General features: G+C 39.6%; 1 protein-coding gene across 5 annotated transcripts in view; it reads right to left on the reverse strand.

The window, feature by feature from the left end:
• Positions 1–12944, reverse strand: part of POU2F1 (POU class 2 homeobox 1) — a 45976-nt gene that overhangs the window by 20700 nt on the left and 12332 nt on the right. Inside the window, exons 4-7 of one of the 5 annotated variants that reach the window (XM_058045352.1) lie at positions 10698–10751; positions 8947–9066; positions 7110–7289; positions 1269–1386 (exon numbers count right to left, since the gene is read on the reverse strand). In XM_058045352.1, the coding sequence (XP_057901335.1) occupies positions 1269–1386; positions 7110–7289; positions 8947–9066; positions 10698–10751 (472 nt within the window). Of the gene's footprint in view, positions 1–1268; positions 1396–7109; positions 7290–8910; positions 9067–10697; positions 10752–12944 lie in introns of all 5 variants that reach the window. The other 4 variants (XM_058045351.1, XM_058045349.1, XM_058045348.1 and 1 more) reach the window with 4 other exon arrangements.

The following is a 12944-nucleotide window of genomic DNA, read 5'->3' on the forward strand; positions in this document are numbered from 1 at the left end:
CTTGTTGTTTTCTTAAAAAAATATATTAAAAAGAAAACCCCAAGCACCTATTTTGAAGAATTCTTGAAGTAAATTTTAGTGCTTTGATTTCTTCTAGTACAGTATGTTAAGTTTACAAGTTCTGCTTCATTTTAAGAAAGCAGTCCATCACTAAATGCTCTCATGAATAGCCTTTCAGCCATTTTCTTCCAGTGCTGTATAAAATCTCTCCTAAATCAAGTCCTATTAAAAGGAAGGTAATTTTGACTAACCCTTTATTCAAATGTGAGAGCATTCAGACAGTAAGAGCCCTTCAGCGTAATGGAAAGCCAGTTCTATCCAAGTCATAGTATGTAAGAAGGAATGATGCATGAAAAAAAATTGAAAAGAACAGAAAAAAATGAGGTGCAAAGAGCTGCTTTATAGGACAGCCAGGCTCTGCAGGACTCTTCAAACATAACAGGATTTGCCTTCTGAGCAAGAATCTTTGGATTACCAGACCTGAACAACTGAGTAGAGTTCATGTAGAAGAGAAAGGGGGGAAAAAAGGCCATTGGAGTATATCAGCATAAGAAGCCATGGCTAAATGCAGTTTTCTGTGGGCATCAACAAATGGGGTGCAATCAGCACTGTGATGCATTGCAGCCTGAACACATCAGACCTCAGAACAAAGCTACTGTACAACAACTTAACTGCTCTGGCACAGCACCACCTACCACTGCCTTGTCTTTGGCATGCAAGTCATACCCAGTGCATTGCCAAAATATTATTAGAAGAGCTGTTACACAAATCCAGCATTCTAGCTCTTTTCCCAAGGTGTTAATTATTAGTTCCGTTTAGACAAAATTCATTGTTTGCTCTTTAGGCTTAAGCACTTTTCCAGACTCCCACAAGGACTTTTGATTTTGTAATCTTTTCCCAGTCTGTCCTGCCTTTGACCGAGATAGAGTTAATTTTCTTCATAGCAGGTACAGTGCTGTGATTTGGATTTTGGATAAGAACAGTGTTGATAACACACTGATGTTTTAGTTATTGCCAAGCAGTATTTAGAGTCAAGGACGAATTTTCAGCTTCTCACCAGCAAGCAGACTGGGAGGGTACAGAGCCATGACAGCTGACCCAAACTGGCCAAAGACATTCCACACCACCCAGTCTCATACTCAGGATATAAACCCAGGGGGAAAAAGCTGGCTGGGAGCAGGCTGGGTACTGGTATGAACCACCTGAATTTCACTTTTTCTTCTAAAAAACGCTGTGTATGATTTGCTTTTGTGGCAAGGAGCACTTACCCTGCTGCCCCTGCGGCGTTTGTGAGATGATGAACTGTGCTGGCTGCAAGTTGGTTGTTGGATGCACCAACACAAACTGTTGCAGGTTGAGATTCTGCTGCTGAAGCTGCTGCAAGTGCTGCAAATCCTTAAGGAAACGGGAAGGGGGAAAAAAAAAAAAGAAGACCAAAAAAAACCAGGAGAAAAAAAAAAAAAGAGAGAGAAGACAAAAAAAGAAAAGAGTAAAAAGAAAAAGAAAAAAAAAAAAGAAAAGAAAGAGTTGTGTGTTAGACATGTAAGTCAGCAATAATTCCCAATATAAGATTTCCTATCAGCCAGCTATACTCCAACATTTAGAGAAAAAAGTAGATGTAAAACACAGCAGAAGTCCTGCTACTGAATATCCTTTAAAATGGCAATTTGAATTTCACTTTCATTCATAAAACCGAAGTTATTTACTAAATAACCCAGCAAAGTATATCCAGAACTGTTCTGCTTTAAAAACAAAACACAAACAAACAAATCAATCTTCCTTCCTCCACAAACTCAGGAGTTTTCAAATCCATTAAACTTATCAACACAAAGATCTCTCAAACTTATTTTTTGAGGATGGAACCCTGCTACAAATCAAGCATATTAGCTGGGAGCTATTTTTTTTGTAACAACAGTCTACAATTACCATTTGAATCAACAACAAGGAAGCAAAATATTACAGATTCCTTGTTTGCACTCCGGTTGTTTGGTTCAAATTTCAGAAAGTAGCTAACTCAATTAGTAAATATATTTCATTTGTTCTGAAACAAATTACAATAAGCTTAATAGATATGACTATAATGAAAGGTTAAAAGGAATAATACAAAACACTGCATTATTGAAGAACCCTACTTTTATGTATTTAAACCATTCAGGACTATTAATTTTCTATAATTAAATGACAGATCTCAATGTAAAATGTTAATCTCTGAGAAACTGAGGTTTTCAAGAAAAATACTTCAACCTGACATTTAGCTGGAGAATGAAAACATAGAAAACTGCTTAAAAATCGTTCCCCCTAAACAGCCTTTTTCTTTTCATCTCCAAACAACACAATAACAAGAGGAACTGAAATTTAAAAAACACACTGTGAAGTCAGCCAACATAACAGTGGTAATCCATGAAAACGATCTAAACAACACTTATTGGATTTTTCCATCCTTCCAGGAAGAATCTATTTCAAAATACTCACCAAACAGGTGGAAAAAAGCCTGAATGAAATACTTCCCACACTTGCAACCTCCCATTACACAAACCAAACCAAGCAGACTCCCCCAAAGCTCTGTTTCAGGGAAGCCACTCAGGTCCCTGTTTGCAGAGAAATCATGTTCAGCAGTGCCTGGTGTGGCTGCTTGGAGCTGCTCATCTCCCACAGCCCCAAACACAGCTGAGTTCAAGTGAACCAGAGGAACAAAGAGCTGCTCCTTAAGCAGCTCCTTGGGCTGATGCAGGTTACTGAGCACTCCCACAACCTGCTCAGCCAGAGGATGGGACAGGACATTCACTGCCAGCAGTGGATTTGGAGATGAGAGGTCAAGACAGACTGACAAAGAGAAATTCTTTCTTACACAATGCTGTTATCTGTGACAATACATTATTTTAAATCTGTTCAAACTGTAACTTGGAAGTTGCAACAATCTCCTTCTGGAGATGAGGGGTGGGGAATGTCAGAAAGGAAGACTAGGGAGGGAAAAAATAGGGAGTCCACTGATTTATGAGATCATAGACAGGCTTTATAAGAAAACGACTACTTAACCTGCATTACACAGACACTGGTCATCAATCACTGGGGCTACTTAGCCCTGTTAAGTCAAAAGCATGCAGTGTAATAACATGGTAGACAGACACCAGATGGATTGATCAAGCTATGCTCTTTAAGAAATGGAAACTTGCATTTTATAAGGGAATGCTAAAATTGTAAAAAGCGCCCATGAGCAAAAAAGTGGTTTTAAAGTCAATAATATTGTTTGCTTTCAGAAAACTTCAGAAATAATGCAACTATTCCAAAGAAATCAAGGCAAAATTCCCTCTTGAAAGAGAGCAATAATTACTCCAGTTCTATCCTGGAACTCCATGCTTCTTATGACTTCATATCCTAACATCACATTGGTCAGAACTGCTACCAAAGCCTCTTACTTCCTGAGCTCAACACAACACGGATCTCCACTCATTTATTCACTGATTTAAAATGCTCAGCTGGTTGCAGATTGTGCTGACCCTCCAGCTCAGAGGGGGCTCATACTGGAATGGATGTAAGGACTGGATGCAGAGTTGAAAACAGAAATGTGAAGAGCTGGGCAAGCTGACTCAGGTTGTGAACACTGGGCAGAAGAAAAGGAAATAAAGAGAAGCTGCAGGATGAAAATACAGGTATATAAAAGAAAAAAAAAGCCATAAACACAAAAGGAAGAGTTGGGAAGACACTGTGGAAGAAAAAAGTATCATTGGAAAAACAGACAGGTTAAGGACCTCTCCCAATCAAAAGCAAACAAATGAAATCACCCCAGATGACCAAGGAGATCTCAGATGATTTGAAGCACCCCCACAGGAGATGGAGTTACATGCAAGAAAGAATACAAAGAAACAGTGGCAGTGTATCTGTAAGATCAAAGGAGGAGAGCTTTTTGTTTAAGACTATGGTATTCATAACACTGGCTACCCAGCCAAGACATGACAGCTCTTATCATCAGGCTCTTACACTTTAATATGAGAAAACTGTTTTTAAATTGAGGCCTCAGGGAGAACTGATATAAGCAATCTTATTCTGTGCATCTGCCTTGGTAAATGGTATGTTGGCTAAGTCTTGTTTAAATACAGAAATATAATTCTGCAACGCAAAATGAAAATGATACCTCCAAGGCTAATCACTCCTAAATAGCCCTACCAGCCTCTCAAATGCATTTGAAATTCAACTTTATTTCCACCTTGGGAAAGTTTTTTTATTTAGTTAATTATACCATTACAATAAATCTCCCAATAGCAAACACACAAACAAACCTGACACTGTTTTCCTATACTGATCTTTTTTTCCTCAGTGTTAAAATCTGTATGCTAGCACAAGCACATAGAAAGAGATGGAAAGACTTTCAGGGAGAGATGCATGTCTTCTGGTGCTGCCTAGCAATTTAGAAAGATCAAAACAATCCAAATCCTACCTCAGCAGAATAATCTGTCAAGCGCTATGTCTTGCTGTGAGGAAGATTTTTTGTTTTAAAAAAAATATCTAAATTTCTAAATTCAATACCATTATTTCCAATTACAGCTTCAGCACAAACTTAAGCATCTGACTCATTTTGAGATTTACCTCATATAAATACAGAGCCTAGATGCTGAAAACAAGGAAGTCTATAAAAAACACCAAAAGTTGAAACAAAACTGTTTAGTGTCATTGCAGGAGCAGCACAAGCTCCTCACCAGGCTGCTGCAGCAGATACCTTACGCGAACTGCAATGCACATTAAAGAAGTCATGCTTTTGCAATTAGTTAATTAAAATAAATATGGTAATCCCCCTGCTGCAGAGACCTGCCAGTTAATCAATTATTCAAAAACCATCAATTAAAACAAACATTCAGCTATTTGTATAATCAGCTATATATTTACAATAGCAACACAAACAAAGCTGAGCACTGCTTACAAATCCTTGCCAAGACAGATCAAAAAGCATGGTGCTATCTACCCATGAACCTAGATGGTAGATGTTTTTCATAAGTACCTCAAATTATACCCAACACCTGCACAATTTATGCCCTGCTCTTTCATCATAAGGAGCAGTTAACAAGATTCAAGCAAGCTCATTTATGTATCAAAATAACCTATCCAAAAGACATTAATTGTAAAGTCAAACATTTAAGTAATTAGAAACGTCAGAAAACAAGTACAACTTTAATTTGTTCTGCACATGGCAACTACAAGATCACACACTATTTTTCAGAGAGCCTTTAGCTCACTCTGTGCACAAATCAGACAATGCTGCCTTCAGAAACTCTTATTTGACAGCACATGCCTGATATTTTCAACTCCTCTCAAACACTTCTCTGAAGATTTTCTAAGTTCTGGAGAAAAAGCCAGTACAAAACTAGTAATTGTAAATGCTTCACACATTTTCAGAGCTTTGCACTGAGGTAGGAGAGCAGGATTAGAAACATCTCACACATGCATCACACTGGTATCCACTGCTTTGGTGGCCTGTTTGACAAACCTAAGGCCTGACAATTCAAGGTACAGACTTTGTTAAGAGGAAATTTTAGCCCACCAGACTTCAGTGAAGCAGACCTTGCTATCTTAAGCTGCACACCTGGAAGAGGAGAGGCACACCTGTGGATTGCTTACATATTTGTTAAAAGACTCACATCCCATCAAGTGGGAACTCTGTGGCAGGTGCATGAAAGATGTCAGAAGCTATAACCAACAACTTCCTTGACAAGGACATTGCCCATCCTCTTGAAATCTGTGTGTACTATTGCCTACAGATAGTAGGAAGAAACAAAACTGAGATATGATCTTGAGAATTACAAGTTTCCTTGAATGCTACATCCTTCAGTCATCTCTACATCATGCCAGTGAAGTGGATTCCTTGGCTAAAAAAGGTATTACTTGGTGATGTGACTTCCCTCAGTGCAACAAGAGCTTCAGTGGGAGGAATCTCACCAACACAGCAAGATCAGCACTCGCCTTTTAAAAAGAGGATCCCACCACTCTGGCCTCTCCAAGGACAGCCAGAGAGGTCAGAACTTCTAGACCAACACCACAAAAGTTTGTCACTTCAGCTAATGGAAACCTGATAGCACAGCCAGGCTGCTGTTATTCAGCTAGTGGACCAGCAAAGTAAAGGACTGAACATTTCACCACTGGACTTCACAGACAATTGCAACATTTCCATTCTTGTCCTTAATCAGACCTTATGTCCACTTTTTGGACACTTCATCCCAGCTGAATGCAAGAAAAAATAGCCTGAACAGAAAGCATCAGGCAGTCTTAAAGAACTTGGTCACTCTATGAAGCAGCAACTTAGAAGATTATATACCCCACACACTTTGCACAGCTAGACTAAGAAAACTGTTATTATGTACCAAGAGCTTTAATCTATGGAAAGATGGACCTCAACATGAGCAAGACATTCACCTACTCACAGTACTCAAGTACAGAGTTAGTGCCACTGCAATCTCCACACTGGATAAAGCCAGTTCTGGAAGACCCAGGAGGTCCCTTCCTGTTTCTAGTAAGCAGACCATCCACAGAGAGCAGTTCTTCAGAACTGACAAAGTCTTTAGTACCAGATCATGAGACTGGACAGATTTCAACACCAGACTCATTCTCCAAGTTTCTCTCCAGACACACAGGAGTGCCCATTCTTGGTCAGGGAACCTGCAGCATTGAACACCAAGCCAAAACAGCACACAGACAGGTCAAGCCAAACTGCCATTCTCCAGCTCTATCATTTTGCCTCTAACAAGCACCATTTAGGTCTGACAAGCATCCTTTTTGATACACAGGCATCACTTCCCATCCATGCAGGTCTCAACAAGTGCAACTTCTGTGGGCAGCTTTCCATACCCTTTTTTCTCCTTTCTCACACTAACTACAAGGAGGAAAATTCAGCAAACACAGCATCTACTTAGACTCTGGTACAAACCCAGAAGCCCAGTGGCACACATTCCTCACTAAGACTATCCAACTCCAACCTCACCATCCAACGATGCGCGAGGAAAGACTAACAACACTCGAGGACTCTAGCAACTCACTGAGCGAGGAACAACAGATTTCATTCGAATGGTGCAATCAGTGCAAAACCTCCTTTGTTTTCCACCCTCTCAAGCCTCAAGGCTCACCTGTGCAATCTGTATTGGCTGAGATAGAGGGATCTGCGTCATCGGCGTCGCAGCAGAGGCCGAGATGGTGGCACCAGCAGCGCTGTGCTGCTGGCTGGCTGAGTGCTGCACTGCAGCCGCCAGCAACTGCGCCTGCGCCTGTTGGAGCAATAACTGTTGCTGGGCTGGCGTCAACGTGAGCTATAAACAATTAGAAAACACAGCCATTAATAATGGGAAGAGCCACTTCAGCTACAAAGTCATTAGATAGCTCAGTACTACTTATGTTAACCAGGCAATCCTAGGGCTATTCCACTGGCTCTGGCCTTAATGAAGGACAGCTGGCTACCTAACACAGTGCGGGAACCAACCTACCACAGGCCTGACACAAACCAAACTGCACCACCACCAACACCTGCACTTACTGGAACCTACAGAACCTAACTCTGCTCCGAAGTTTTCCTCACAACTCTACCAGGAGTTTCAGGGAAAAAGCAATTAAGTAGCAAGCAAAAGAAAAGAATTGATATTGCCAGGATTTGAAAGGAAATTTACACCCAGAACAGCAAGTGATTAGCCAGATGAATGTGAAGCAGGAACGCTGGCTATGGCTACTGAACAAACTGATAACGCCCCAGCTGCTTCACATTAGCATGAATCCCTGCCATATTCCATCATTTCCATTATGCCCTAAGATATAAGTAAAGAACATGAGCTCCATTTGTTTCTCTCCAAGTCTCCCCATCTGCCTTTTTTTTTTTTAATAGAATAGAGTTGGCAACTTTACATCCCTTCCCTTTCCCAAGCACACATTATCTCTGTGGAACAGGTGGCAGCAGTCTCTCCTTTACATGTAAATGAATCTTGATGCCCATATTTACTACAACCTGTATCTGCATAGGCCTGGAGTTTTGAATGTTTCACTACAGCAGACAATCATGAATTAAAACAAACCAGTATTTTCTGAGAATACAAAAAATAATAAAATATGCCAGGTTTTAACAACACATTGAAACAGTCTCACTTTTAAAACTTTCAATGCTAAACTGAAAACTAAACAGGATGTTTATTTACATAGTAACATAGGAGAAGATTTAATAATTGAGCCTGAGATTAAGAAGTCATTTCATGCAAGTGTAGAGTTGATCTAACCTAACACTTCAAATCATAAATATATTGTCAGAGCAAGTGCCCTAAGCTTATTAACACACAAACTCTTATACTGCAAAGCTGATTATGGGGAAGCAAATTCTTTAGCCAGCCCATTCACAAAACTTGCTCTTTTTTGAAATGACTGAAAGCCTTTACAACAATTCAGAAACACCAGAAAGTCTAAAACAACAATTATCCCATATATACTCCCAAAGTGCTGTAGTTAAAACCCCCTCAAAATCATTAGGTTAGAACAAAAGGGTTCAACAGGCTTAAGGAAAGTACTAATAGAGTTACTTAAAAAGAAATGTGTTTGAGAAGAGGAAAAATTAACAATTCCCATAATTTTTCTTCTTCACTCAGCTATAAGATTCAGTCTTGGTCTCCGATGCCTCATTTTAATCTTGAAAAAAAAATTCTCTTTATGACATCAGTGACTGTCTTATTTGTAACTGTTGTAAAACAACAGGTTTTAATTTCATTGCAGGGTCAAAAGAGATACTGAGAACAGAGAGAAAGAATTCTTTGTTGTTAATGTTTGGAAGCAAATACTGAGCAACAAACCCCAAATATTACAGTCTCCTTATTTTTGTAGCCAAATATTTCCTGTTGCCCCTTGCACTGAAGTTCATAGTGAATTAAAGGCAGTAGCAATGCCCCTCAATGATACCTGTGTGGGACTGCAGCATCCCTGGGTAACTCTTACCCCGGTGATCTGTCCTCCGGCCAGCATGAGCTGGGTCTGGGGTATGGCCGCCTGCACTGAAGGCTGCTGGGAAGGCTGGCTTGGCTGCTGAGAGTCCCCAGATTCTTCATTAGATTTAGACTAGTCAAAAAAAAATACAACTCTTTATAGTGTAAAACAGATGTTAATGTATGACGCTGCTATCTCAACGCTGCACAATAAAAATCTTTCATCTGCATACGAAAAGCCCTTGGGTTTATTTTAAGAGTGTGTTTAAGCAATGGCTCTGTGTGCCCACCATCTCAGCTACGACTGCTGAGACACGTCTGTAGGTAATGCAGCTTAAACAAAACAAAGAGGCTCTCTGGTCTCCTGGAACTCTCTGACATTATTTTCAGGTCTCACTTCATTTTACACCGTGCAACTGAAGCTGACGCTACCTTTCACCATGAAGAAAGGGAAGGTTGTTAAAATTATTCATTGCCTAAAATCCTGAACAATGGAACGAGGGAAAGGAGATTGTGTTTCCATTTTCTCTATCTCTATCCTGTACCTCTAAGTCATCATACTGTTGGCCTATACAGAACCTTTTTTCAAAAATCCTCACAGGTTTCTTTACCTACAGCAAGATATATAATATATACAGTGCTTTTAAATACTCAATGCATTTATTTAATTGAATACTGCTTTATTTTAAAAGATTCAAGTTTATTTTGATTTATTTTTGTGGTTTGGTTGTTTGTTTCTTTTAAAAAGAAGAAATTGTGAAGACATGAGGGAGGAAATTCAAGTGCATGAAGAGGGGGAGAGAGTTTTATGATAATTAAAACTGGTTATGCAGAACATTACAATTCTGCATAGATTTGCATATTTTCCACCACCTGTTTTGGGGACTGCAGAGCGGGCTAATTAACATAAAGGCTCTGATTAATTCTGCCAGTCATTGAGCAATAATTACAGCACAGGACTGTAAACATTCTGCACTGGAGATACAGCCTGTTTGCCAACATCTCTCTCAGGGATGGAAGTTTACCATGGCAACCAAGGCAATTTTCTGCCTCCTTCCTCTTAGAAAGGAAGGTCACTATACCTCCTCTTCTTTCCAAATTGTTATTATGTATAAGTGGGTCCACATTCTATTGCATTTCATGTAATGCACTACCTACATTCTTTAATAACATGCAATACTGAAACCAGTTTTCAATAAAACTGCATCCCTTGCCCCTTAATATAGTACAGAGTGGAAGTAGAATGTTAACAGATAAACTGAAGTGCTCAGCAGCATAGGAAAGTTTGAAAGCTTTGCTGTCTCACGTACATTATTAAACAACAATTGCTCTTTGAAGTCGCTGTGTGTTATTTACACAAGCAGTCTGAACTAGCCATATTATGTAGTTAATGCCACCTTATATTCCTATATACAGTTACCAGAAGTAAGGACAGATTGCTAAGTAATACTACATGTTTAAAGCAAGTTAATAAGCAGAAGAACAAGAAATATTCCTGGAGTTTTAAGGTTTGCATGATACCACACCAACTGAAATTCAGCATCAAGTTACGGTTACTCCAAGTTTTAAACAACTCCACAGCCTGAATGCTTACGAATCCTGAACCTGATTTACAGTTGTAGAAATGTTATTCCTTCATACCTATCACTTGCCAAACTAGTCAGACTGAAAAAAACTGAGTAAGGTATCACAGGTTAAGAACTATCTCTACTGATGCTGTTTGGGATGAGAGAAGGATGAGCAGCAGAAGGTAACTGTCTTTACCTGTACATTTAAGGACTGAGCAGCAGCCTGTAAACTTGTTCCAGCGAGCTGGACCTACAACAGTGCAAAAATGGAAATGAAATAATGTAGAATCCACAGAAAACTAATAATGTAAAAAAAACAATCTCCCCACCCACATTCCAAAAAAACTCCCCCTATAACAGAGCATGACCCTCTAACACTTGAATCAGTGGAACAGGGGTTATACTCCAGGCTGAAACAGATGTGTAAGACTCTTTCACTATGTTGTTTATCTGCCTCTTACTGAAGGTATCCCTGCCTAAGGATGCAGATATTATGGATGGAGTTGAAACAGAGCACATTGAACTGGACATGCCAACTAGTCCTATTCCTGCTGGAAAAATCCAGGCTCCAGGGCAGGGCATTAAGCTCCACTCATTGACATCCTACTCCCATTTCAGAACGGGTCTCACCTCAACACTGCACTCACCAGCTCTCTGATATGAGCAAGCACGTGCACAGCACAGAACCCAGACCACGACCACACTCCCTGAAATTAACCCATTCAAGTATTTGCAGCCCTCAGCCACTGAAAAGAAGATCTCAACACAGAGCACCGGAGACACTTTACAAAGGCTGTATTGAGTCAGGTACACTTAAAACTTGAATTTGATGTTTGTTATTAACAGGCCCAAAGGTGGTCTTGTGGGTGAGCAGCAAGGAGAAATGGATGATTCAGAAAGTGAGATTTTTGGAATGCTTTTTATCTCTAATGAGGAAAATGTACAAAAAATGCTACATTTTCATTTACTGAAACCTATTTGAATCAGTCTCACCTAGTTTCTACCAGCACCCCTAGTTATAAAGAAGGAATGTTCTCTAATTAATTACCTACTCTTTCAAAGGTCAGAGTAACAGCCTGTAGAGAATTCCATCTCTGGACATGTTTGAAAACCACTGCTCATTTGAAAACCAGGTGACATGTAAGGATACAATAAAGCAAAGCAAAAGGCAGCACTCTTGCCTCTAGATGGAGGACCTCTATATGGTCCCCACACAGAAAAGTCCACCTATTTTCAGGCACAGGAAAAACTGCAGTACATGAAATTAATAACTGAATATTTTGAACAGGCAACCTTGGAAGAGTCACCTTGGAAATATTTCCTACTTCTTTAGATGAAGGTACTAGACATACTAAGCATGATGGGCATCAAAGCAAACACTCCCAGCAAAGCCCCTCCTCATCAGAAGCAAAATACAGTTTGACACAGTCGATGTAATCTGTGCTTTTACCATGGATTAACAGCAGAGAATAGCCTAAATAATAGCACCCTGACATCCAAACTATATACTCAAAATAATACTTTAAAATTACACAAACACCACATAAAAGACTACAAATACATATTGATTGCTCAGGTACAGCCAGCACATTCCTGAAAATCTCTGTGAATGCAATTTGGACATCCCTTTCACCACACAGCCAACACTTCCAAATTAGAAATGCTGAATGCTGCCTACAGCCCAGTATTTTGCATTAGTCTAGAGCAAAGCACTGTGTGTTAAGGTTGAATAACACCCCACTAACAGCAGCCTCACTACCAGAGGACAGATTGACAATAGATTCCCACACACCTGCAGGTGAATAAAAGAATACCTGAGATTTTCCTTTGAACCAGTTTCAAGAAATGAATCACACTTTATCAAACATGAAGTTATAAAGATCCTGACAACTGTTTAAATAAATAAATTTCCAAAGCAGGATAAAGCACTGTGCAAAACCCAATTACTGTCCTGGGTCAATCTATGGAACAAAACGAAGTCTAAAACAAACACACAGAATTCTGCAGAACAGCTGTATCTGTCTCCATGTTAAACACACACTGGCAAGCCATAAAAACTAGTCAGCTTCTCTCCACATAAAGGCAGCCTACAACAGCCTATTGGTTCAGCAAATTCAAACAGTGGCACTCCCTTAGTCCTATATAAACCAATCTGCTAGGAAAATTGCAATTATGTGACAAAACGTGTGGAATGTTCCATACAATAAAACGGCAGTTCAGAGCTCTTAAAAGAGGGCATAAAAGCTTCAGTACTTCAATTATACCACAATAACTGTGCAACCTCAGACCTCAAACATTCAAGGTCATCCAATTAGGTACAGTATTTTAAAGTTTAACTTGGTGCAGAGGAAGGGAAAGAAATTAGGACATTTGTTTTCATACATCAAGTGCGAACAGATAAAAAAACTACAAAAAAAATGCCCCTTATACTTCTTTTCACCTA

This window comes from Melospiza georgiana, chromosome 2 (genome assembly GCF_028018845.1).
Source record: "Melospiza georgiana isolate bMelGeo1 chromosome 2, bMelGeo1.pri, whole genome shotgun sequence".
In the NCBI taxonomy this organism is placed as follows: domain Eukaryota; kingdom Metazoa; phylum Chordata; class Aves; order Passeriformes; family Passerellidae; genus Melospiza; species Melospiza georgiana.